General features: G+C 49.6%; 1 protein-coding gene across 1 annotated transcript in view; it reads left to right on the forward strand.

The window, feature by feature from the left end:
* The first annotated feature begins 22,915 nt into the window (after window positions 1-22,915).
* LOC126571862 (bromodomain-containing protein DDB_G0280777) overlaps window positions 22,916-26,920 on the forward strand; it is a 9,344-nt gene continuing 5,339 nt past the window's right edge. Inside the window, exon 1 of the mRNA XM_050230705.1 lies at window positions 22,916-23,263. Coding sequence (XP_050086662.1) covers window positions 23,215-23,263 — 49 coding nt within the window. The 5' untranslated portion in view covers window positions 22,916-23,214. The remainder of the gene's footprint in view (window positions 23,264-26,920) is intronic.

Raw genomic sequence — 26,920 nt, forward strand, 5'->3', positions numbered from 1 at the left:
CGGGAATGACTTCTGGGATCCAATGAGAAAAGAGAGAACTAGGTGCTTTTGTTCCTAAAAGGTTAGCAGAATTGTAAAAAATGGTCCCAGAGGGAGAGCTCTTATCGAAGTTCCGATAACTATAAAATGTCTAAGGTGATCGGAATGTCTTCATTCTGTTGCTGCTGCCTCAAGTACACCTTCATTAAATGCTACTTTGGGGCTCGCAAAGGCGGTGAGATGTCTATCTAAACCACCACCGGGGATCGACGATCGATGTGATGTGATCGGGAGTAACGACTATTAAAGGTCCATCTCATCTCAACTCACCTGAACCTGCTGGTGACTACGTACACTCGCCACCAGAATGACCTTTATGGGACCATCTTTGGCGCAGCAGCACCAACAGCAGCATCTTGGCGAAATAAAACAGAACTTGTGCTCCTCGGTCCCGTACTGTTCTCTAAATAAGTGGCTGAATGTTTGAGTTTCATGCCACTCGTGCATCTGTCAGCATTCCTCCCGGGGGGGCATTCCACGGATATCTTTAGTGAGCGTCCTGGCGCGTTTATAGTGAGTTACTCTAGTTGGCCATTTCGCTTTCGGAAACCATTTGCTGATTAAAGAACGGTGAAATGGCAATGTTTTGGGCCGAGCGAGCAGCCCGGACTGACTGGCATTCACTGGCTCGGGTGATAAATTATTCCATCCATTCGACATTCCGGCCGCCGCTCGGTTGATGTTTCATTGCCAATGTCAGCCGACGCAACCATCTGCAACTTTTGGTCGATTGTCAGCGAGTTCGAGCGAGCAACGCAAAAGGGATGAAACCTATAGGGGGGTGAAAAGGGGGGGTGCTTCGCACGTTTTTGCGATGGATGGATTGGGGATGATTTTCATTTTCCAACCTGCATCTCACCACCAAACCACCGTAGAAAGAATGCTTGCTCGTGCATGTACTTTTCGTTCGTTTATCACCAAGCTGGTGGCGCGATTGGGAGTATGTGGGAGGAGGACACGTACACGCACACGTACGGAGGAAAGCCCGAGCGCACCATGAATCATTTGCGGAGCTTGTGGAGTCAATGATGCGACGATGATGCCTCAATAGCACGTGATCCAGCAGCAGCTGCAGCATCCCATCGGTAATCGCTCACATCGTGACCCATGTTACGGTTGAGATGAGCATAAAACATTTATGCGGCACTCCACGGTACACAGTTGGCCGAATTCGTTCCACATTCAGTGAACCGATTTGCGCGATTGGTGAGTTCGTCATCGCGCAATGTGCGGCCGACATACTTTTCGGTGTTAATCGGTGCACATCTGCTTCGCTGTCTGCTTGATTGCCGCTGAATGGTCGCTTAATCAGTGGTGCATCAGGCCACGGTGTGGTCCTTCCATGCGAGCGAGAAGCAATCGCCTTTCCGATCGCGCTCCTCGTGCTGTCAGATTATAAGCTCAAAGCCCAATGGAGAGAGGAAGCTGCAAACAGGATCGATGATGATGATGATGCAGCTACATGTTTCATGTTCACACACGCAGACACACGGGGGCCATTTCTGAGCACCCTGACCCCTTGGCTAGACGGAGCCAGAACGGAGGTCAGAAGCCTTTCGCTATGGAGCAGAACGACGTTTGCACCGCGCGATGTGCATCCGACAGGTCAATAGCTCGTGCAATGTGACGTCAAAGTGGACCAAGACGTAGGGCTGGTGGTCCTGGTGATGGTCAGGGACCACAAGAATAGCAGCCATAAAAAGAGGGCGCACATCGCTGGTCAAGCTTTGCAAAGGAAGCTTCCATAATTGGCGTCTCGTGGCGAGCGACTGCCTGCCTTGGGCGACTTAGAACCCGGTGTGTGTTCCCAAGTTCCCTCAGTTCTATTTCGCATCTTCAGCGCAGATACAGAGGCTCCGACTCTTCGGTCTTCGCTCTTCAGTAGCCGAGCAAGCAAGCAAGCAAGCAAGCAAGCAAAAGGGCCAAGGGTCCAGAACCTCGGTGGCCTCCGGGTGAATAAATTTAAATTGCTTATAATCGGATGAGCATAATAAATAAAGCGATCCTGTCTGGATGCAGCAGCAGCAGGTCGAGTCGAGCCGGGGGCCTATCATCGGTTGAATAAATGGTGGTGGCCAGTCTGCCAGCCTGTGGCCAACCCGTCGACGAGCATTAAAATGGCTAAGCGAAACCCCGGGGCCACGACTTGTGACATTGTGATGCGGATCAGCAGCATGCCCGCCAAGCGCATCTTGCCAACCGTACATCATGGCCACGGCACCAGAAGCAAAGCAGTTTTCTACCGCTTCACCTTAATCGCTGTAATTACCACCGCAGTGGCCGGGATGTGTGCGCGCGCGCGCACACACCGAAGATTTATCGCGGTTTGCGCGCGCGCGACATTCGCTCGACGTTCACGGGAACCGGCGGCTCGATCTGATTTATCTGTGTAGTGTGGCCGGAAAGTGACAATCAGTGGTGGATGCACCGCTTCCACCGCTTTCAGCTACCGACAACGTGACTCATGGAGTCAGTTCGCTGTTCGGTTAAAAAAGCCGCTCGCCCGGGCGATCAGGTTCGTCACTTCGATGCGACACAAGTCTTTCGTTTGCCTCTTTTGTGGCCACCTGATAAGGGCGCACTGCGACGACGGATGCAGCTCCGATTGGCAGCTTGGCTATCGAGGGGCGATCTCGTCCTCGTTCTCTTCCTCTTGCGGTGTTTTTGTGCGGATCTTGGAGTGCGCGGATCGCGACCGATGACGGTCAATGATTCTCCTTTCATTCCGGTCCCCCACCCTGGAGGAGGTGCTCTAAATAGGGGTGGACTGGACTGCCTTGGCCGATCGGCATGCAGCGCATAATTGTGCCCCCATCCCTTCCTTGTGGTACTCCACTGTTCTTAGGTAATGATGGAGCGTGCACGCGCGCACGCCCGCTCCTCCTGGCTGACTGGCGAGTTATTTATGAGTCTATAAATAGCTCAAACATACATCTACCTCCTGTCCTGTCCAGTGATGGTGTCCTGTCCCCTTGCGATCGCACCCTTTAGCGATCAGAGTTCAGCGACCGGTTGCAGGCAGCAGAAAAAAAGGAAAAGGAGACCGCGACACATAACCGCCAGCAGAGCAGGCGGCCGCCAGCATTACGACATTATGAGCATGATGATGATGATGATGATGACGATGACGACGACGACGATTACGAGTGGTTCGGTTCGGACGTCGCATCGGACGCCGGACGATGAAATATGTTCCATTCGATCTGTAGCGCGGGGGATGAACTCTGCCGCCGCTGCCCATTCTCGTGCCCCGTTCTTGAGGACGATGACGAAGAAGAATGCCAACCGATCGGCCATTGTCGACGTTCTCGGAGAGTTGTTTCCCAGAAATTCCCCCCGGTCCCAGGAGAAGAGTTGCAGCAACAGCAGCAGTATAGTGTTGTTGACATTGTTGCGCCATCGGGGGGGCCACCATCAAGCGGGATCATGGGGTCCCGTAGGTCAGTTCACCAACAACAGCAACGGGAACACGTTAGCGAGCTCCGTAAGCTAGCAATCGTTGGGCGGATGGCGTGATTCTACTGAATCAGAGATGGCGATGGCTGGATGGCTGTCTGGCTTGCTTCGATCCCTGCACCAAGAGTTGCTCGTGATCCGCAAAGTCTTGATTGATGTTGGCTTGATTGAGCATTTGATTCGATAATAGAGAAAGGGTCGAGCGAGGATGGACAGGGGCAATGTACCGCTGCCCAGACTGCTCTGCTGCACTGCGGGCTGATGCACCGAGTGTCCCTAACCTCCAGATAATTGAGACATTTTAATGTCGCAAATCGGGGGGCTACATTGTACCTTCGATTTGCTCCGTGGCGCTCTGGGGCTAGGATGGGAGTTCCGTTAGAAGTCCGCTGCCTCTCCCTTCTTCATAATCTCTCTCTGTGTATAATCCTGAAATGTCATTACAAATTGTACTTTGATTAACGACGAAGCGGTCACAACGCAGCAATGGAGTTGTTGTGTTCAACGTTTAACGTTTCAATTCTGACGTTCCACTGGCAACGTGCATCGGCACGAGGTGAAACATCCGTCCAGACTCGTGCCCGTGGTCGCTCTTGGGCATGCTATTCCTCCTACCACTTCCCCTTTCTCGCCTAATCGTGTTATCTAAACAACATTCATCACGTGCATCGAGAAGATACAATGAGAAGATAGCCATCGGGGTCCTGGCTTTCTCATCGAGCGGCTGGCCCTTTTGGTGTGATACCGGCACCAGGCGTCCCACATCAGCCACTCGAGGCAGAACACTCGAGGATCGAGATAATAGGATTATTGTATAAGTCGCTATCGTACGCACAGCACAGCATCCCTTTCCGTGTGGGCCCGTGTGTGTTCCGGTTGAAACGGAAGCTCGGATAAACATTCTCACATCCACTTTAACGGTCGAATCGAGAGCCACCAACGGTCCTCACAAATAGAACAGATTAAGGGGTTGCCATTGTTAACTGTCGAGCATAATTCGATAACAGCCGGTGCTCGGTGTACCGAAGTCAACACACACTCGCTACGGTTTGGTTTGACAAACTTGTGAGCTGTAGGCCGACGTTCCCTGATGGTGAGCCTCGTTGGCAGTGGGCGCACGCAAGTGACACCATAAACAGATTGTCACAGTAAAACATGAGTTCGAATGTGGTTCGTTCTACAGGGTGTACCATAAAAAAATGCAAATGCTTTCATTGCTCTGTTTTGAGTATTTTTTCAACACCAATATGGCATTATGGGGTATCGTTGTGTTCGTAAGAGTCTTATCTATCAAATGATGTATAATAAGTACCCGTGCAAAAGATGTCTGTCCGGAAAAATGTATTCAAAGGCGACAGTGTCGAGTTTGCTTCGCGCCCAAGAGAAATCTCATAGATATAACAGCGGTCCTCAGATGTATTCTTGGCATTGTTTACAGGATTAAACGTTCTATTCATGAAGGGCCAAGGCCTAGGAAACACGTTAGTGATCGGCAACGATCTGAGCGTACTGAAAAAGTGGTAATATCCGTCAGAGCAAAAGTTAGCGAAATCCAGTGCAATCCATATGGAAGCTTGCATAAGAGACGAATATCTCAAGATCCTGCCTGCATCGGTTGGCCAAATATGACCTAAAAGCAATCTCTAGAGCTAGGGTGAAGCGTAATTTAATAGTTGAAAGGATAAAACATCTTTAGACAGGATAAAACATAGTTTGAAAATGGCACCAGTTTTCATAAAATCCATTACTAAAATGAATATTGATGTTTATATCACTTTTTTGAAGGAACACGTTTTAGCATGGATTAAAGCAAACTTCAAAACACCAGAAAACGTTGAGTTTCAGCAAGATGGAGGCCCCTGCGATACGTCTTAACGGTCTGAAACATGGTTGAAGGAAAACATGAATTTTTGGCCGAATGATTTATGCCCTCCAAGCGGTCCTGAATTAAATCGGTTGGGCTATTCAATATGGGCATTTGTTCGACCTAAGACCTGTGAACCATAACACCATACACGGTTGGTTCGCTGAAATCGTTTATCATCAAAGCCTGGTCTTCTAAGTTGGACACTTATGTTACAGAGAGTGTTCTCGAATTCGTAACCGCTTGGAGAAATTAATTGAGAAAACAGGCCGACAAACCCACTCATTTTGTTTGTTTTTGATAAACAAAGAAATATAGAGCGAATGAAATACTTTGAAACAGTAGAAAATATAAAAAAATGGCTTTAAACTTCAAAAAAAGATTTTTGCATTTTTTTATGGTACACCCTGTAGGACACACCGACGAACACAGACCACAAGCTAATGAATTCCAGACCATGGTTGGTATTCAGGGTATGCTGTGCCGTACAGTTGTCGTCCTTGTGAGGTATGCAAATTGAAGTAACCTCACCATCGCCACAGCCACCAACCACTACTCCTAAATTGCTGACCAATTGGATTAGTGTGCACTTTTGTGGCTTTCTGGTTTAGGGCGGGGGGAGTGATGGGCTTGGGATTCCGATGTACTCCGACATCGAAAGGATGTGGTTGAACTTGACTTTGCTTGGCCGTGGCCCAGGTTCTGCCCAGGGCCCAGGATGCTAGCCGGTGGTTGACGGGATAAAACGGCGTTTTGTTGCAGATGAATCTCTACAGAAGCCATTACTTCGCAATCCTTTGAGGTAGTTGCATGTTTGAGAATTTTTTGGTGCAAAACCTTTCAATTTAGTTTTCTATTGATGAAATGCCTTGTTAAACTACAACTTTTCGAGAATATTTGGTCGTAGTTTGAGGAAAAAATATAGCCACGGCATTACTTTCAGGGAGGCATGACTTCAGAAACACACTTTATGTTGTGGTCATTTCCGCAGCTTCCTGTTTGGTCATTTAAGTTATACCAATCGATGCTGTTTGGTTTGATTTGGTGCTTCTCCTAGTAACTCGATTGATTTTTTTGTAAAATTTCTAGTTTTCCTATTTTTTATTCATTGATTTTAATTAACTCTATATTCATTAATACTCCATAACAACGATATCTTTGTTAGTTTTGTTTCGATTGATCCTAAATTTTTACACAATACTTTTGAAAGATCTAGCATTAATGTAAAAATGTAAAAAAATGGCGACATTTAACCAGCCGTAAATGCTGTTACCTATTCTTAGGTTGCAAAGGAGCCTTTTAGGAATCTCATTCTTCGAATCTATAAATGTCCCTAACCCTTCTCTAACTGTACACTAAGCGCGCAACTGATAATAAAATCAAACAGAATGAACAACACTTTCTACAATACAATTAGACCCCCTATGGAACACGCTGGTACCACCTTCCAACGGGGAGTTCTCGATCGCTGACCGCTCGTTTGGAACCAATATCTAAAACATGCACATCTTTCCATCTCGCTGCTAATGCAAATTACGACGACCGTATCGAGACTCTTGGCCGGCCCGGGACCCGCAGGAACGCGTAAAAACGTGGTGGTGGCGTTAGCGAGACGACGAGAGATTGGTGGAATCATTTAATTACCACAATCACCGTTAACGGAGTAACGGCCGTGTCGGTGGCCTGCGCGGTGGACGGAAGAGTCTGGCGTCTTGCGAGCCTAGAGGAATGGAATTCATTACGCCAGCATGCCTGAGAGAGAGTCAGAGAACCCGCACCCGCATTACCAATTCAGTCCGGGTGGGGGGTCGGGTCGCGACGGTGCGTTCTGATGATGGTTTCGCACAAATCGGCCGTTGCATCAGCTGGCGGCCAGTGACCGGAGTCTATTGCCTCGGCCGGGAGGTCGATGTCAAAAACCGCTTATCGTGCGTGTGCCCCTGGGTGCTGCTGCTCCACAACCGGAAACACCAATTTTCCCCTTTTCATTCTCGTCTAGTGCGCATTTCTACTTTCGTCTGGAATCTTTGGAACGAAATAAAAATGGACGAGAGAGAGAGAGAGAAAATAGCTTTTTGAGGAATAAATTTGATTTTCCACCTTGGCGGTTGTTGGCACACCGCCCCTGGAACGATGTTTGGTATCGGGTTTAATCAGTTTTGTCAAAAGATTAAATTTTCTTACCATTACCGCCGAACCGAGCAAACACCTTGAGATGTGGTGCGACGATCCGGTGATTCTCAGGAGGTGAGCATCATCGTGAGCATAACTTTAATCTAAGGATTGGTGATGATAAAAAACGCGAAAGAAACGAACTTGTTTGAAGCGAGAATGCCACAATCTCCTTGATATTGCACTCCAGATCCCAGGGCTAGTCTTCACCCGGGAGTAGATGGATTTTAAAATTATTGTAGATGCACTGGCCGGTTCTTGTCAAAGCATCGTTTGATCGCTTTTGATTTGATTACAGCTGACCGGACACCCTGGACGGATGGCTGGAATTCAATTCGGTGATAAAGGCGCACCACAAGCAAAAAATCCTCTAAAACCTCTCTATATGTCAACAGTTTTCCTTTTGCGAATACAAACGATTGCTGGCACGATAAATTCAGTCGCTGCTTAAAACCGAATAAGTCCTCATAAAGCGGAGCAGAAGAACGCTATTGCTAATAAATTCATTTTGCCCAAGCTTTTTATCGCAGCGCAAATGAGTTTTTCCAATTCTTCCGACCACAAAACCACAGCCCCAGCCTTCAAAACCGATAATTCTACTGCTCTGGGAGGAAAGCTACCACCGCACAACTTCATTTTTGAGGAAAATGAGCGCCATTTTTGATGAAAAACTTTTTACAGCCTACTGCTACTTGCTCCTTTGCTTTCATTGACACTTAGCATCGCAAATGACAGATCGGATAATGACGAATTCAGACCACATAAAGGACTTCTATAGTCCTTTTATTAAAAAATTTAAAACAAGTAAAACACCTTGGTGTGCGAAGTGACGAAAAATAAAAATAATCTACTCCTAAAAGACCCACACGCACGCCACAAGCGAGTGTTAGATTTAATTTCTAACCAATCTTCATTGACACCACCCCGCCCGTTAAAGGATCTTTTATGTTGTGCCTTGCGTGTGCGGTAAAGGAATGAAATTGAATTCCTTCTTCCGCGCCTCCCACCGATGAAGGGAATTGCTAAAGGGTGGTGCTGAAATATGATTATGGCGCGAGTTCGTCCGTTTTGAGCTCGCGATATAAAGCAGAAGCAGAGCAGTGGGTGAACAGCAGAGGCGTTCCTTTCCTTTTTCATCGCGCACTGTGAACCAATGGACAAAAAATCATTTATCAGTCGAAGAGGAGAGTGCTTTATTGGGCAAAGAAAGTTCGCAGAAGCATTTCCAACACGGGCCCGAGATGAGATGTTGCTGGAACACGAACATCGGTAAGCTTGATGGAGCAGGTTATGATCCTGCTCTGGAATCGGCCACCAGCATGATTTAAGAATCGACAGACATCCAGCGAACTGAACCGTAACTCATCTATCGTCAGCTTATGGAGGATTTTATCGTTGAGTCTCGATCGGAACCGTTTCCAAGACGCGATCAGAGAAGAGTTCTCAACAACCGTGATCCGGATGGACGAATCTATGCGAAGGACACAATCAATTTGCAACGTATTAGGGGCGCCAGAATTCGGTGTTCATCAGAAATCCTTAAATTAATAAGGAAAGAATGCGAGCTAGAGCATAATAAAGCTATTTTCATGGTCATCTAGGAAGCCCCGGTGCTTTCTGGTGCGAATGCTTCCAAAAAGGGAAACTTCTCTGCGCTGGCGAGGAATTTAAATAATCGTTCCGCGCCCGGTAAGCCAACGTCCGCACATTGTCTCATAAATCAGGTTCAAAGGAGGGGGGCGTTTGATAAACCGATTTGTATGGTTCATTCCGCTCGCTGGTGCTGCTGCTGCTTTCCGGGAACGGCTGCCAGAACCCATATGCTCATCCAGACGGTCAGGAGAAGAGAAACGTAGTCCAGTGCGGTCCAGAAGGCTTTCGCTACATTTCATAGTACGCTCGAGTAGCCATCAGAAGGCAATAAAGCATTGGCATGGCCAACGGTTTGCTGAAATGCACTCGCCTCCCCGGTGGTCTTCCCGGCCAACATTCGTGGACGCACCAGTCGCTTGATTCCGCGAATCCACGCCAGAGGAGGGCGTCATCGTGCTGCGCCAGAGAGCGCATTAGCTGCGCTCCGTGAACAGGCCTACAACGTTCGTTTTTTTTTCTCACGAAACACACACATGCCCAGCGTGCAATTTACGATCGCCATTGGAGTATTGGAGTCCCGCGAGGGCTCGCGAGCGCCATCCCAGACGATGCCGAGCGGCAGGATCCGATGAGCTTTATCCACACGGTTTGATCTTCGGCTTGGCACGAATTAATGGCGATTCAGAACCTGGCCACCCTCGAGGCTCCCAGCCAGTCGTCAGCCATCGCGGACGTCGCGTGTAGAACTCATCGCTGCAGGTCCACGGCGAGCGAACGAAGGAGGATTCGCGCCCTGATGGCTCCTATGATTGCTATCTATCGTCGCAGCCGCTGGGAAGGGAAGCCAACCAGATTTATGTGCGGCCAGCCCCTCCGGGGAGGTGGGAGAGAGCACCCACGATTAGAACGTGAAGTATCGTCACCACCGTCTGCGCCTTTCTGCTGCCTCTGGTGCCAGAAGTTGGAACTGCCAGAAGATGGGACTGTTCGCGCTCACGACATTCGGATCCTATCTTCTGACGACGTGATGCCAACGAAATTGCCACCGAGCGAAGCGTACGCTGCAACTGCACCGCAGAATGGCCGCATACGGGCAGAGACACTGCGTTCCCGGCAGAGAACTCGCGGTGAACGATCTCGTCTTGGGAACTCAGGACCAGGACGATTCGCTGCGGTAAGTGACCCCTTTTCTCGCGGGCGTCACACCTTGGCTATGTAATTTAGATTCTAAATTTCCCAATTTTCCCGCCCTCACGACGTGCAATCTTCCCCACCCAAAAAGGGGGCCAACGGGCGCGCGCACTCGGGTATTCCGCGAAGGAAATTAAACATCCGGCAAATGCCGCCCTTCTTGCACCCTCCGGTGCACTTCAACAGTTGACCAGTTGCTGGGTGATTTATCGCTTTCCTGCCGGTTCGGTTGCTGCCTCGGAGAAATGTGCGGACACTAATTTGCCGGCTACGTCGAAAAACCGTAATCGTTGGTCCCCTGGAGAGCCCTTTTTCTCTCTCTCTGTGGAACGAATTATCCTCTTCCGTAGAATCCTGGACGCGGTGCTCGATGATCACGAATTCGCGAAAATTCGCCACGAATCAACTGTGGAAAGGGGGGGGGGGGGGGGAGCGGGTACGACTTTCCGATAAAGCTCATATCTTGCACTTTAAAGCGAGGTTCCCACAAGAACTCGTTGGCTGAACACGAACTCGATCGATTGTTGCGCCCGCAGTATCGCCTCTTAATACTGAGGGACTGGTTCCACGAAGTAACGGTGCTTTCAATCATTGTCATGGCCCCGGGAACCTTCCCTTAAATCTATTTGACATCATATTTATCCAACAAATCACGGAGCACGGAGTCGATCGTTTCAGTTGGTGTCTTCTGCGGATCCTTTCTCCGGTCCATGGAATCAATGTTCAATTGTGCTTCCCCGCAACTGTCAGCACGTTTGATGAAATTGAATTTGGGTTGCCGTGATTCATGATGAGGCCAAATTGGTGTCCGCATCAACAGGCATCGCCGGCTATCGATCAACATTTGTAGAAGCTTTCTCAATAAGCACTCCACAATGGTTGTTCTTCCAGTTCAGCGCAACGAATCGTGCATCTAGCACACATTGCTATCACAAGCACGTCCATCGGCACCGTCGGACAGGGAGCGTTATCTCGTGATCGTGCTGGATGAACCACAAACTGTCACAAATCTATTAAGTATTTTCCTTGGTGTAAACGAACTTACGGAAGCACTTTGTGCCTTGCTTTCTTCCTTGTTACCAGCAGGACCTGTAGCAGCGCGGAGTGGTTTCTATGGAACTGGAACCTTCTTCAAAGAGATCAATGTGGAACGACGGACTCTCGTTCGCCGAAATCCAGCACAGAAATCAGTTCCACTTCGTTGCCACTTAATTTAGACAATCGCTATAGTTGCTTCATTTTCCTCCGAAGACCGTGGCTAGAATTCACTTGAACACACAGTCTGCTGACAGCTTTATCTTCCGATGCGATTCCGTTTCTCAGCCAACCTCGCACCGTCTTTTCCCGCCACGCGTTAAGCGTTCACGACATTCCGGTCACGGTTTCACGCCCGATCGCCGGGATTCGTGATTTCCTTGGTATCAATTATAGATCTCAGCTCCCGGGTGGTAGTGCTGCGTCGCAAAACTTCGGGATAATGCTGCCCGAAATCCTGGGAACGTGCGATGCTGGGTTCTAGAGATTTGGTGGCTATTACTGCTCCATTGGACGCTTCGTTTGGCACCTTGAAGCTCGGATGAAGTCGTCGTCTGCGAAGGTTTCTCCTCGTTTCTTCTCGAAGGACACGGAATCCATTAACACGTAGCACGTGGGCAGCAGTTTTCCCGAGGGAACGGTAAGCTAGTAAAGGGTGCCCGGTGAACACAAGTGAGATCCTTGTTCAACAACCATTTTACGAGCGTACGTGGTTGCTTTCGTACGCAGGCACAAACTATATTTTGTTGGCGAATGAGGTAACGCGACGAAGAACTGAATTAAGGTGGCTACCTTTAATAAGGTAGCTCCCCGGGAAGGCGTCGTGCGACTCGCTGACGATTTAATTTGTTGTTCAGTTGAGTTCAAAGGGATCGTTTTTTTGTAATTTTTTTTTATCAAAAATCAATTGTGGTAAATGGAATGATGCATCTTCTACTACAATTATGCTAGCAACATTTAAAGAAATCTTTAATTTTCTTCAACGAAATTCTACAACGAGGTTCAATTCAAGTACATTTTTGATTAGCCACTAGCATTCTTCAACTAATTCGAAACATTGTTTTAATGATTCCATTAAAGTAACAAAGTTGAGTTATCGCTTCGATATTCCATATCTCTTGTATTCAATTTACGCGACCTTCATTATTTTCCCGCAACGCATGTACACATTTTGAAGCACACAGCTACTATCAATTCACTATCTTTTTCCCTCAACACCAATGTTTTTTCTCCGCTCACTCTCCGGACCGACAAAAAAGTTGTTACTTCAGGTCCAGCGATTAACTCGCTCCGACCATCAGCAATGCCGCGAAACGGGACACGGTGCACCGGGTGTATGAATCATAATTTTTAAACCTTCCGTTACATGCTCAAACCTATCAATCATCAACGGCAGTGTCCTATGTCCTGTGGCGGTTGAGCAATAAACGCGCGTAGCGCTCCCAGGGCCACCGGATGTACCGGTCTGGTCACACTAATGGACCGGCTGGATGATAAAAACATGAATAATTATGATAGATTTCCATCATCTACCTGTGTTCTCCGGCACTTTGCCGTAGTAAAACCGGAAAGAAAAAAAAGAGACAAGAAAGGAACAGTGACGCTTATAGTGCACCAAGTGCGCCTGGCATGGTATGGCAGCTTCCGTGCTGCAACAGCATCAGTAGCGCACCGCCACCGGACGATCGTTCGCTTCCCCGGCGCGCACCTAATGCCTATGCATTGCCTTTTTAATTCTTCTCCATAATTTATGACAGCGTTCTAGCCAAAGATGGGTTCTTGATACAGTCTATTAAAGCCGTTTCTGCCGAAAGCCTCAAGGAGGGCCTGGAAAGGGGCCTGAAAGGATATGCAAAACAACTTCCCCAGCTGATGCCAATGGTGATAGTGTGATGGCATAGAATGCAACAAAGCAAAAGCTCTGTCAAGGGAGAAACAAGTGGTCCTCATCATCATCATCATCATCAACAACAATATTATTACTTCACCAACAACGCTGGTCACATGGAATGGAGAAGTGCATGTATCCTGAACTGTCACTCGGTGGTCGATGAAAACCGAGCTGTATCACTCATACGTCCGAGTGTGTCCCATCTCATCACGTGCCGGTGTGTGTTCTTATGCACAAGGGCGATATCCTTCACGATGCAGCTCGACACTGCTAGACCGGCCAGTGACCAGTGGCCACACGAGCAGCGCATCGCTACACCCGCAGGCTCAATATTTGCTATACCTCGTCTCCAGTCTCAGATGTCCTCGGTAAACTGTGTTGTATCCTCGGGAGCTGGGTTGCAACTCCGGATGTAATGATGCTCCGATGTCTTTGTTCAGTTTTATCGACTCATAAACTCGGTCCCTCGGTCCTGCTAACCACCTCTGGGCTGTGCTGTGTCCATGAAATGTGATACCGAAGTGACCAGTGCACGGTGCACAACACAATGGTGCAATGATGATGCCCAGTAAATGCATTTTCGGCCAGCAGTACCACTGGGCTTGCACCGCTGGTGGACCGTTTTTTGGTTGACGTAATCCTGCCAAACCAAGTCCTTGCTGACAGTCGCTTATGACAGCGACCTCGCGGGTACTCTCTCTAGTGTAGCGTCGCGTTGGCGCGAACCACTGGCAGTGGTTCGTTGAAAGCTCCTTCCATGCATGCTCGAATAAATTTCAAATGTGTTGCTAACCACACATTTCTAAATAAATCAAATTTATAGTTTACAACACAAAGCAGGCGCTCATTCGCTTTGCTGTAGTAATTGGTGCTACTGGTGTGGCTTTTCAGAACGAAACGGAACGACTCTCTCTCTCTCTCTCTCTCGGGGTGGACCAAACGGATAAAGATGGAGTTGGAATTTGAAAACTAATTACTTAATTGCGACTGTATAACGCTTTTAAATTAGTTTTAAGCGAGCTTTCCACAGGGCGGTACCGTTGGTTGCCTAACCGCTTCCCTAGTCTGGACCGCACGTGGCATCAACAGAATCCTGCTCTCTCTCTCGTACATGGGCAAAGAATTCCTTTTGTTTTCCTTGCAACCAGTTGCCTGTTTGCTGACTGATAAGCACCACTAGCTGCCACGCACACTTAATTGCATCTATTAAACAATCCCTTTCGCATGCGACATTAAACACTGAAATTAATATTGTATTCCTGTTTGTTGAAGACTCGGCAGACGCATGGATTCGACGATTCCGCACCATTTCATCCAATGTGCGTGTCGCTTCGAGGAAGTACAGAAACAAATCGATAAGATGGCGCCACGAATTTCTCGATGAACTTGTTCCCAAATGGACCAATGTTCCGCCCAATTCCAACATCTGCTTCCCTAGGTTACCAGTCGTAAATATTATTATTCGCACAACACAATTGCGTGCTGTCGTCTTTATTTTTTGAGGAAGGAGTTCCCTTAGGAATCAGAATCAAACAAAACGGGAACGTTCCAGGGAAGCTTTTCTCAGAACATTCCCAATGCCAAGGCCCCAATTGCTGCTGTTCCAAACACGTCGCAACGCAACATGACGACCAACTTCGACTCCCACTCTGCTCTGCTGTTCTGTAAGCTGGACGTAAATGTGATAAACGTCTGCTACCCTTCGTTGAGTTCTCGACGGGGCAACCGTTCCCACGTGTATACGCGGTTTGCCCGCCCCCGGGGGCAAGCGTTCTGCCCACTAAAGTGTGGCGCATTAAAAACAGGCAGCAGCGAAAGGCAGCGGCCGAGATTTACGAACTTCCAGACCGGAGCCAACCGTCCAGTGAACTTAAACTCCCCTAACCCCTGCTCTCTCTTGCCCGGGGCGGGGTGCTGGGCCTCGTATTTCAGTGTGTGTCCCAACTGAACTTACCATTCCCTATGCCAACCGGGCAGAGGCACAGAAAATATGTCCGGGGAAAAAGCTGGGAGTCTTAAGTTGCGTTTTTGATAAAACCTAGTTTATGCGTTGATAGTGTGGCATCGGGTTCGTCGTTGTCGCGGGGAGCAGACGAGAAGTTATTATAGTTGGACGCGATAAGACAATAGAGCGTTAATTGGATGAGGCACAGGCTTAGAGAGAGAATGGAAGAGCGTGAGCTACTGGAATTGTTTTAAGTAAAATGTGAAATTATATTGGATGCGATACAGAAGCTCCACTGCTGCGTACTTACAATTATGCTTCAGGCTATCGGTTTTAGTGTTCTGTTTACGGTTACGAGTGCACCATGAATAGGGGGTACTGGAAAGGCACTGGAGGCTCATCAATTTGCGAATCTTTCCCTTAAAATCTGACATTCGTTTGGTGAGGTTGGTTCGGTCGCATCCTGCAGGGTGAATGATTGAATGAGTTGTTTTGTCCAAAACAAAACCAAAAGCCCCTCGGTGCCTCTGTTTCGTGGGTTTTAATGTTGTTATCCTCTTGATGATGCTCCGGCACCGGTGCTGATGCGGGCGTGATACAGGTATACAGACGGAATTGATGGGCCCATCTCCATTCCGTCTCGATTGCTATCGAATGTTCCTTATCCTTTATGCCTGGCAGTGATTAACCGTCGTCGATTTATTTGTGTGAGGGCTGCCGGCTGTTTGGGTTGTTGTATCCCTTGGTGCCGAGCCTTTTGCATACAGTCTTTGGGCGGTCCTTGGGGCGGGCCCATTCCCCAAGCGGATAGGCTACTTTGTGCGAATATACGGGCGTTCGATGTTGAGTTCAGTATTCTCGCATTTCTCGACCGAGTATCTGAATAACGATATGCCCACTCGAACCCTCCTTGTTTAGAAAACGCGACCGGAAAACCCTTGGATTGGCGTTCTTAAAGCATTTCCATGTTCCATTCCGCCGGGAATGGATCGGTTCTCGATTGAAATGGTTGTTTCTTTGACATGGGTTATCCTCTTGGGTCGATCGGTTCGATGGTTTGCTGCATGTGTGTGCTTTGAGGTCCTTATCTCAATCTTTGTCTAGCGTCTGCATTGGTGTACCGGTTCAAAGTAATGTTAAACGTTTCTCCCAATAGGCTTACTCCCAGCTCTCACCATTTAGGCCACGGCACGGTCATTAAAACAATTCCCGGACGATCAAGGGCCGATGATGTGTGTTGTCGCACCCTCTTTAATGTGCCCAGAAATCTCTCCCGGGAGCTGGGGAATGGATGACCCACTCTGGGTGTTCAGGAAATTAAAATCGTTCCGTTGCGCCTCCTCCTCCCTGTCAGTAGACCGTCAATCGTAAACACTCCAGAAGAATGAACAGCTCCGCGGACCCCCCCGGCTGCTGCTCCAACAGTGCCACCGACATCCACACGGTCCCGTAAACACGTGCAAGCAAGCAGAACGTAAGCAATGCCGCAAATTGAAGAGAAAGGTCAAGCACGAGCTTCAGTCGGATTCGAGGAATGATAATGGAGACGAAAGACCGGAGCACGATCAACAGGAGCCGCCATTCTGTCCGTTGCAGCCCTGTCCTGATCGCCTAGTCTATGCTATGGCGGTATCTTGTGAAATGGGGTTCATACAGCTTCTTGATTTGCCCGCGGGTATCTCGAGCGCTGCGAAGAGATGAAGGTGAGAGGCATCGCAGCAGCTTCACCTATCACTTGTCCGGGAGCAGGGATTAGCTATCAATTAACCCTCGCCTACCAGCAGGAGCTTGCATTGAGGGAGAAAAAAAGACAAACAAAGCACATAAAAAAGAAGACTGGAACGAGAGACAGAGGTGGAGGGCCGCAAAACAGAACGAACGAACGAACGAACGAACGAATGAACGAACGGGAAAAACTAATCTGAAATCCGAGCGAACAAAGAAAACATGATGCCTACCACCTTCTCCAGCCCTTCGTGGGCGCCTCCCAGAGGGACATTTCTAGGAAAAAATGCAATCCCTATGTCATTCGCTTATCCCTGCTCATGATGGGGTGGTTGATTGGATGCTGCTGGACTGGAACTCGTGTCCGTTGGCATGTTGACAGCAGCATCAACAGCAGCAACAGCAGCATCACATGAATGCCTAGTCGTGCTCGAAATACCGTTTCCTCAACGCCCACAGGATTTTCTTCGATTTTTTTTGTTTCATCCCCTCGAGGTCACACCCTCGTAGCCCCGCTTTTGTCTCCACACCAGACACAGCATGGAGCATTGGAGAGTGAGTTCTTTCCAGAAACATCTGTGCAATGCCCGCGGATCTTGAAGTTGCAGCCAGTTGCATTGTTCGCGTCACTTTACTCGAACTTCAGTTACCCCGTTTTGCACACTTCGTGCGCTCAAAACCAATGGTTGAGTAATGAGTTTCTACTACTTATGCATCCTTCTCGGTCCCATCCATCGCCTCTTTTAGGGACCCTGCACCACGACATCTTTTGCAGAATCTTTTCTTTCAAAAAAAAAAAACTTTCATTCCCGTCAATTGCGATCCACGGCGGAAACTTGATCGTCCCGTATCCGTGGAGTGACAAAGTTTTCGCCCGCACGACGCGAGAGTTTCGCGAGAATCGGGAAAACTGGATAACAGGAAATGAAAAATGTTGTCACACAGTCCTCGTGGTTCCTGGATTCGACCGTCGTCACCGTTCGACCTTATTTCCCTGACGCGTCCATCACGTGGGAAGCAATAAGTTCTGCGCAAAACAAATCGCAGGAAACGGAAATCTGTACGCCAGAACAAAAAAAAACCGTTTAAATTCCACGAAAAGCAATTAGTTGATGGGGAGACATTTTTAAGTGATTTTCAGATCCATGATGGCGATTTGCGATCAAAAATGCGAATATGAATTTTAAGCGCGGTTCGAATTATTTACTAGATTTCTCGGGGGTCAAGGAGCAAACGGGCAGCCTGGAATGCGCTGCCTTTCGAGAGTGATACACAGAAAAGGATCGCACCCCCAAAGCAAAAAGCATAATTCTCATAAAAGGTTGACGGATGGTGTTACCTTTTGCAGCTTGGAATGGAATGTCTTGGATGGATTTTTTGATCCATTGTTTCGGACTTTTTTTTTTTTGGCTGGCCCATTCCAGCGGGGATTTTCCGGGCTTCAAGGGGTAGATTGATGAGCAAATTGCCATCAGCAAATGGTTTTCAGAGGTTCGAGACCTTTTTAGCGTGTCGGAAAGGGTCTTCTGAAGAAAAACAAACAAACAGCAAAAAAACGCGAGAGCTGCCCGGGTCTGAGTGACCATTTGTTGCCAGTCCATTGGTCGCGCATCTTCTTGGGGGAGGGTGTTTGATGTGCGATCAAGTTTATCATTTGCCTCCCGGTCACGACACATTAACGTAATAAACTCCTGGATGCTGGTGCATATCAGGTTCTTCGCCGAAAAGTCTCGAATCCGCGAGGAGTCAGTTACGGTGAGGTGAGTCATTATGCTGCATTTGTATTGGGACCATTAAGTCAAGCACCCCGTCCTGGAGATGGATCTCTTGTGTATCTCCTCAACATCTCTCTTTTACTCGCTGCGTCACCCGGTTCGGCGCAGCATTGTGCACTTTGATTGTCATTTCAATGTTCTCCAGCCGAACGGCGAAACGCGTGTGCTGTTGGTTCAGGCTGGTTGGGCTGGTGCTGGTGGTTTGGGCGGCACATTTACACATTTTGTGGAAGCTGAAACGAGCCGCATGAAACGACAATTTGTAACGGAGAAAGAGCAGCAGCAGTAGCACAGCCTTCTCCACCCAAAAAAGCCCCCCGGTTTACGGTTTTACGCGGTTCTTCGAAGGATTCCAGCTTCACCATCAATTTTTGGGGGGTCGGAATCTCGGGACACAATCTTTTTCCCTCTTGTTTTCCCCCTTTTTTTCCATGGCATTCCGGGTTCGGTGCCCCGGACCTGCTTGCAACACCGCCGAAGGCGGGAGCCAGCGCATCTGGAACCGAAGAATCTGGACATTTTTTTTTTGTTTTTCAGTTTTTGGGGAAGAATACGATGCCAGGGGATGCTGCCGGTCGGATCAGTGGCTGGCTGCTTTCGTTGTCGCACCCCCAGGGTCCCGGTCGCTCTCTCTCGCTCTCTCTCTGTCAACAGAGAACTCTGTCCTTCTTCCTCTTCCCGTGAGTATCGCGCTTTGCTCGCTATTGACCGTCTCACTTAGAACGAGACACAACAAACATCCACAACAACAGCAACAACTGCCCTCTCGCTGTTCTGTTTGCGGAATCAATTCGCAGCAGCACGAGCTGTCCCACCGCACACCAGCAACAGTTGGAAGAGGGGGGAAAGGCCCCGATATTTTGGACGCCGAAAATACGATCCGGATAATCATGCAAACCATCATTTTATGTTACGTTTCATTTCAGTTTGTTTGCGATACACAACCCGTGCCCTTCCTTCCTTCCTTCCCTCCTTGCTTCTGCTTCGATTTCGTGCAGCTCAACGGCTCGATTCCAGACCAGGCCAGAACCATTGGAGCAAACAATCGGTGGTCGGATTTTTGGTTGAATTCTTCTCGAGTTTCGTGCCGTAGTTCCCCTTGATGAGGTTGATGATCTTTCGAAACACACCGAGCAGCATCGAGCAGCGTGATCACCGAGCATCGACGGTGCGATGGATTATGAGAATTAGAGCAGGATATCCTGCCACTTCTGCTCCTCATCCTCTTCTGTTCCTTCTCTTCCAAGGGGTGAACAGATGGACCGACGAGAACGGACAGCGAACGGTCTGCGGTGTTAATGCAAATGTGACAATCTTGTGGCCGCGGACCAATTTGTGCGCGCGATAGCTAACGGTATCAGAGGGGAGAGCGATCGTTGTACCGTTCGCTGGCCCGATAAGAATGCCAATGACACGCCTTGGCGGCATCATCACGAGGTAATGTGTGATCGTGCCATCCGGATCGATCGATTGAGCATTTAATGGACTGTTCTTGTAGCGCGGCGCACATGTACTTTGCGGCGCAACTCCTTGCCCCCGTGCACACTGGCCATTCTGTTCGCGTTCTGTTGGATGCATTTTTTTCGTTAAATGGTCCGCAGGGGCCTTGTCGGGACTGCGGGACCACGGCACACAGCACGAACAGGACGACACTTTGTCGCGCGGTGAAGAGGTTCATTGTTTGTGCTGGAAGAGAAGCGCGCAGAAGAGAAGCTGAGCGTGCATAGCATCCAGCGTGCTGCGTGCTGGCCTGGCCTGGCCTTGCATGTGCATGCATCGCATACTCCAAGAACCCTGTGGCCAACCTGCTGGCAGCGTCGTAATAACAATAATGCTAATGCTGTTCCTTCCATTTCCCCTGCCGGAGCCGGAGACGAAGCGCTTCGCTTGTTTGCTCGGTGTGGTTCTTCTTTTACGTTTTTTCTTTTCACTTTTTTCCCCCCGTGCAGCTTCTCTAATGTTCTGGTAAAGCACTGGATCGGTTGGGCGGGATCTCGGATCATGCTTTCCCTCGGATCTTGCCAAGGGTGGTAGCGTGGTCCTCACCTCATCTCGTGACTCGCGCGACTCCCTTGACGCTTTTGTTTGCTTTTCGGGATTTTATTTTCGAAAAGCATTTGCATCCCATTCACCGTTTCCACAAACGAAGCATCCACCGTGGATGGTCCTTATCTTGGTGCTGTGTCGTGTGGGGTGCTGCTTTTGCCCTCCGCCTTTCTTCGCTAAGAGAGTTTCCGGCCCCAAAAGTGGCCCGGGGTTCCCTCCAGTGTTCTCTTTTGCTTTCCATAGCAAAGGTAAATATAGTTGGCAGAAGCGGCTTATGTAGTTTCCTTGTTAGATTGAGTTTTTTAACGGCGAAAAGCTCTTCCATTTTCGAAATTGAGTTTTGGCCAAAATCTCTTTTGCACATGAACGGCATCGCAGTCAATCCTCCAGTCAGTTAGAAAACGAATCTCTTCGCTCATCATTTGTAAAATGCATCGCGATTCTGGCGTTCTTTTAACACGCCAGCAGCAGGGAATGGAATTCGAGTCCGAGGCCGCGAGTTCACCTCGAAAATACCGCGAATTCAACGTCGTCGGCAATCGGAGGATGCGTCTGCTCATGCGTGGCGGGTGGTGCGGTAATGAACAATTATCTCTGGCCACCGCAGTCACCCAGCGGGCACGTTTTGTGGCCGTTTGCCGTTTGATGGGTTCGCCTTTCCTGCCCCTTTTCCTGCCTGGAACATCCGAGAAGCACGGGCACAGCAACAACAATTGGCAATGCGCCGAACAGGGCGAACAGAAAGGGAAGCTGCGATCGCGCGATCACCTCCGAGGGGCCGAGGTAATACTTGGGCCCTCGGATGGACCCTGGGATGGGCCCTGCGATGGGAAGAACCCTCCCCGGGGGAGGGTGTTGCTGATGTTGACTTGTTGCGCCGGAGATGCGCGAACCTCTCGATCTCGCTCGCGCACCGGCTCCGAGCATGGCGTGGAAATGGAAGGAAGAAAAAAAGGAAATCAAACCACCAAGACCGGCGCGCGGAGTAGAAGAGTCGAAAAGTCGAAGAACGAAGCACGAAGGGAACGAGAAGTCGGGTGGCCCAGCTGGGAGGGGTAGAGAGAACAAACGTGCGAACAAAAGAACACGAGAACCCGGACCGCGAGAATAGAATGCCACGAAGAGACCAGAAGAGAGAAAACGGGCCGAGAAGAGTCACGAAATGGAAGGCAATGGCAGAAGGTGTTAGAGAACCCCCCGGAGACCGGACAGAACGCGCACACACAACAGGAAGCGGGCGAGCGGAGGGAAGAAGCAGCGAGAAGAAAAGTGGAAGACGTTCCTGATCGTAAATTATACGGACGGAGCGGCGTACGCTGGCGCACCTCGAGAAGAAGATGAGCCCCGCTGCCATACCTGACGACGATCGAGACCGAAGCGCGATCGTCGAGTGCAAAATGTCGTTTCACCCTCTTGCCCACTCAGACATCGAGAAACTCCTCTTCCTTCCGCCGAGTGCAGTGCGCCGATCGCTTTGCTGTGTCTCTTCATTTTCCCTTTGCGCGTCATCTCATCAATCCAACCGCCATGACCACCGATGGCCGGGAAGGAACCCGGGGGTGCACGCGACCGATGATCCAGCACCTCCAGCATCCGATGATGTCACGAGGGGCGCGGGCACATATGCGAGCGATTGAAAAGCCATCGCTCGGACAAGAGGCTTGAGCTCGAAAGGGGTTCTTCAACCTCGATCCCAGCCCGATCGGGATGCGAAGCCGCCTGATCGTTTCGCGCGCGATCCCCGCGAGCGTAGAGAAAGCGAGAAAGCAAGCAGACCAGACAAGCATTGTGGCCGGCAGAATGACTGCAGAACATCGCTCGGCGACGGACGAGCTCATCTTGTATGCTGGCGTATGTACACCGCCACCGATGCCACCTTCGCCACCAGACAGCATAAGGAAAGAGATGGAAAAGGGAATGAGAAATGGAAAGAAAAGAAGCGCTCGGTGCGCTCGCGTGTATGGCTGTGTGAGTGGGGAAAGAGATAGAACAGAAGAGCGGACACCTGTGGAAAAGGTGTGCATGGAAGGAGGGAACGGGGCCACAGTACCGGCCGCAAACCGTGCCGCAGGTTGGGTCGGATCGGTCGGAAAAAGGAGTTAACCGGGACCGCACGGTCCAAGTGGTGATCAGTTTTGCAAGATCGTCCGAAGGAGTCGGATCGGCCAGCGAGGTTCTAGGTGTTGCCGTAGAAGTTTGTTGCTGTTCTGCCTGCTGCTGGTGCCACACGATCAGGAGATCCTGCCAAGTGCCAAGTTCGAGTCGTGGTTTGCGAGACCCTTGCCTTGTGGTGACTTTGGCTTTGGAACTAGCTAGTGGTTACCGAGTGTACCGAACAGAGAGCAAAAAAAAAGCGAACGAGAGAGAGAGAGAGATCGTGCAGAAACAACAGAAACTGTGTGAAACGAAATTAGTGACTCCGAACTCCGGAATTCCCTTCTACTTGCCGATCGAAAGTGTGTAGAAAACCCCTCCCGTTAAGATGAAGTCCATCATTCTGTGTCTCGTGTGTGTGCTGGCGTATGCTGGAGGTAAGTTGGGAATGTCGTGTGCGGTGGTGTGGAGTTCGGAAATTGACCAACTTATGCCGCAGCTCTGTCGTATTCGTCATACGAATATTGCAATCCAAGAAGTTACTGCTGGTGATGTGGGCTCATAGAAATTATAATTAAAATGAAAGAAGAGAAAAAGAGAGAGGCCGGAAACGCGATATTGCCATGTTCGTCACGTCGGACAGCATTCGTTGTTTGCCGGCAGCGATGTCAGGTTCCGTTTCCAGACATCGTGCCTGGCAATTCGATTCCAGAACGCCAGACAACTCCGGATGTGGCAGGACACCTACACGCTTCTGCTACACCGCACTGGTGTGTCATTATGGCTGCCCAGTTGACGGAATGGAAAGAAGTCGACGGAAATTGAATTTATTCTTTTTTAAAACACCAACGTCTGCCATACCTTTTCCCTCTTTTTAACCGTGGTTGCCAGTTATGAAGATCGTCCTGGCTTGCCCTCTTCTTCTTCTCTCGAAGCGAGCAGAAAGTGAAGCGAACTGGCATCATCCGGTACGCGCACACTGCACACCGCAGGAACCGTTCTTCATCTGCACTCTGGTGTGGCGTTCGCGGAATTGCAAATGAGCCCAAAGCTTGAGCAGCTGCATGCGTGCTAGTTGTAGCCGTTGATGGTAAAAAGGGCTGCTATTCATGCGCACCGCAACATGGTGGGAATACGAGTCGAACGAGGATCAGTGTTACATCGGGGCATTCACTTCATTTTCGCGTTCCTAGGAAATAGGACCGCCCGGGTTTTCACTTCCTGGCAGTGTCAGGTGGATTTAGGAGTGCTGCGCCCGATGGCCACTAACGTTCATTAGTGCCACGAGACACCAGTTCGTGTCCGGATGTTCCATCCCATTCTAGAATAATGGTCCTGGCGACATACTGTCAGAGTGTTGGCGTGTTGTGGTCGAAGACCAGGCCAACGGTGGTCTATTCAAGGGCTATTCAGAATGATGCTGTGGCTCCGGTTCCGGAATGGAACTGCGTTTTCATTTCTAACCGACAGTGCACCATGAATGTAATGACCGAGATCTTTCAGTGCCCTATTTGACGTTTGGAAGTTTTATTGGCCAGCAGCAGTGCAGCTATAAAAGGTGCAACGGAGCAGATTCTGTTGGTGGGATTTTTTTGTCGAAATTAGTCCGTGTGCTGGTTCCTCTACGAAAGCTGCTCTTTTTTATAACGTTTTACCGACAGAAAATAACCAGTTGGAGCAGCACTTCATTCAACATCTTACCGAAAGGAAGAAGACGGTCCCAGCGACTACACAATGTACCGCTAAAGATAGCGGCGATGTAGCTTCAAGCAACGGAACGCTTATCTCCTTTCCTTTCGCCAGAATGCAATAAACCGGACGCCGAAATCGAGAAAGATCTAGGTAGAGTTCGGTAGAAATGTTTAGAAAAAGAAGGAATTTATTTGCCCTCGGAACCGAATACCAGCTGGCCTATTTAAGATGGACCAGGAAGGATGGAAAATTAAAGATAAGAACCCGAAACCCGAATCAGAATCACACACCACCGAACCAAACCACTCACGCTTGGCACACTGTCAGCCTCGGGCCTCGGGAAAAGGAAGTGAAGGAAAGCGAAGAACTCGTCGTTCAAGTGGCGTGCCTCGGTTCAGCTATCTCGCACTAGGACGCCAAAAGAAGGGAGGACGCTAAAAGCCGACCACAAACAGCGCCCGTCTCGAGGCTTCGACCTCCGGCGAGTCCTCCAGCTCTTCTTCCCTTCACTGGACCACTGTACAACGCTGCCAGTGCTCATTAGCGGATCGATCCGATCGATTTCGTAATCGATTCGCTTGCTTTCTTTATTTGATTTTTATGTGTCCCCTCTCTACCGGTTCGCATATCTCTGCCTGGATCGAAGGAGGAACCGACGTAAGCGGAGAACGAAAACCGTTCACTTGACCGCGAACGACACCATCGGTTCTTTTTGGAGGCGCCCGTGTGGAGTGGACAGCGCAGCGTCTGCTATTTGCATATAAAATGATAGCGAGTTTATGGCGGACGGTGCGGGATGTCCCTTCACCGCACAACGGTTCACGGTCCCGTTAGCGAAGGGAACGGAATCGTACACTTTGCGATTCTTAGCGATACTTGATTTTGGCACGATACCGTGCGATGTTTCGCGTTCGCAGAGTGCTCATTGCACCGGCACACATTCGTTACATCGGAATCCGGGCGCTGCGTGTCACGTACGTCACCAACCGGTGCCATCTTCGACCGCCATGAAGCTCTTGTTAGAATCGTGTGCTTGCAGAAATGCAGATCGAAGTAGGCCAAAAGGTGAGGGCTTCAATTTATGAGCCCGTTGTTGCTGCTGCTGCTGCTGCTGCGGAATGTCGCGCACGGCCATTTTGAAAATGGCAATTTTGTACCAGCACATTTTGTTTTATCTTCTTCAAGCGGTACCCCCTGGCAGCGTGGCGCAGTGTTTGGCGCGGCATTCTCATTAGCGATTCGCGTTCGCAGTTGAGTCAATAGCCGGGAACTCGGCAACTGTACATTGGCCCTCCCGGCCGGAACAAACTACCGGACTGTGGCTTTGGCCTACGGGTGGAATGAAACATTGTCTCTGCCTCGCCGTCCATTATGCCGAGGAACGGATGAGTCACGTCATCGGTTGACAGCACAAGATACCAAAGGTACCAAGATTGAGCAGCAGACGGTAGCCTCTCCTCGGCGCAACCATAAAAAGTCCAGACCCTATTTGGAGGGCACTTAACGCTGCTTGTGCTCATGGCCTCAATGGGGGGTGTAGATCGCATCCCGGTTTTCACTAACGGGTCTTCGAGAATGCCAGAATGCCAGCGTGCCGCGGGGCGACTGGCTTTTAATAAATGATTGGAAAATCGACACCGACCGGGCAAGAGATCTCAAGGGATTCCGGAGCCCGGGATTAGACACTGGATCCCGTTAGTCTGGCCTTGGCCCTCGCGGCCAATGTAACCGCCGGCAATGCGGAGACTGGGACCGGGATATCGATTAATCTCAAACGGGCTTATCGGCCGTTGGACGCACGAGAGACGCACCGGATTGAACGGATTGCTGGCTGGCACGCTGTCGGTGTAGAGATTGCGAGGGTCACTGGGCATTTACGGCGTCCAATGGCAGCGATCGTAACCTTTCTCGTTGGAAGACCTCGACTAGCTCGTCTGATGATGACGTTAACGTGCCTATAAATCCACTCTCCCTTCTCTCGCTCTTTCCTGGGTTTCCGTTTCTTCCCGCGGTTCAATTGAATAGGCGGTAGGCGTTAACGCTTCAACAGCCGGAAATGATCGTTTTTCCCGTTTGTTGCATTATTGTATTTAGTTTGTTTTCTGTACCAGCCTGTTTCGTCCGCTTGACAACATCCATGGTTTGGGATCCGTCAATCCGTTTTCCATAATTCATGAGCCGGCGATGGGGAAAGAAGCGTTGCTGGTTGTGTCTGCTTGCACCGAGGTAACGCACCGTTCGTATCGTGGGCGACTTTGAATGGCACGCGGATAAGGTGACGGCAAAAAGAGTGGGCCGGAAGTGAGCGCGTGAGGGCAAACGCTTTGTTCCCTGCTCTCTTGGGCAGAAACAAACGTGCGAGATGCACTGACGCTCCGTAGACGTTCGTTGCAGAAAAGGGT

Source organism: Anopheles aquasalis, chromosome 2 (genome assembly GCF_943734665.1).
Source record: "Anopheles aquasalis chromosome 2, idAnoAquaMG_Q_19, whole genome shotgun sequence".
In the NCBI taxonomy this organism is placed as follows: Eukaryota; Metazoa; Arthropoda; class Insecta; order Diptera; family Culicidae; genus Anopheles; species Anopheles aquasalis.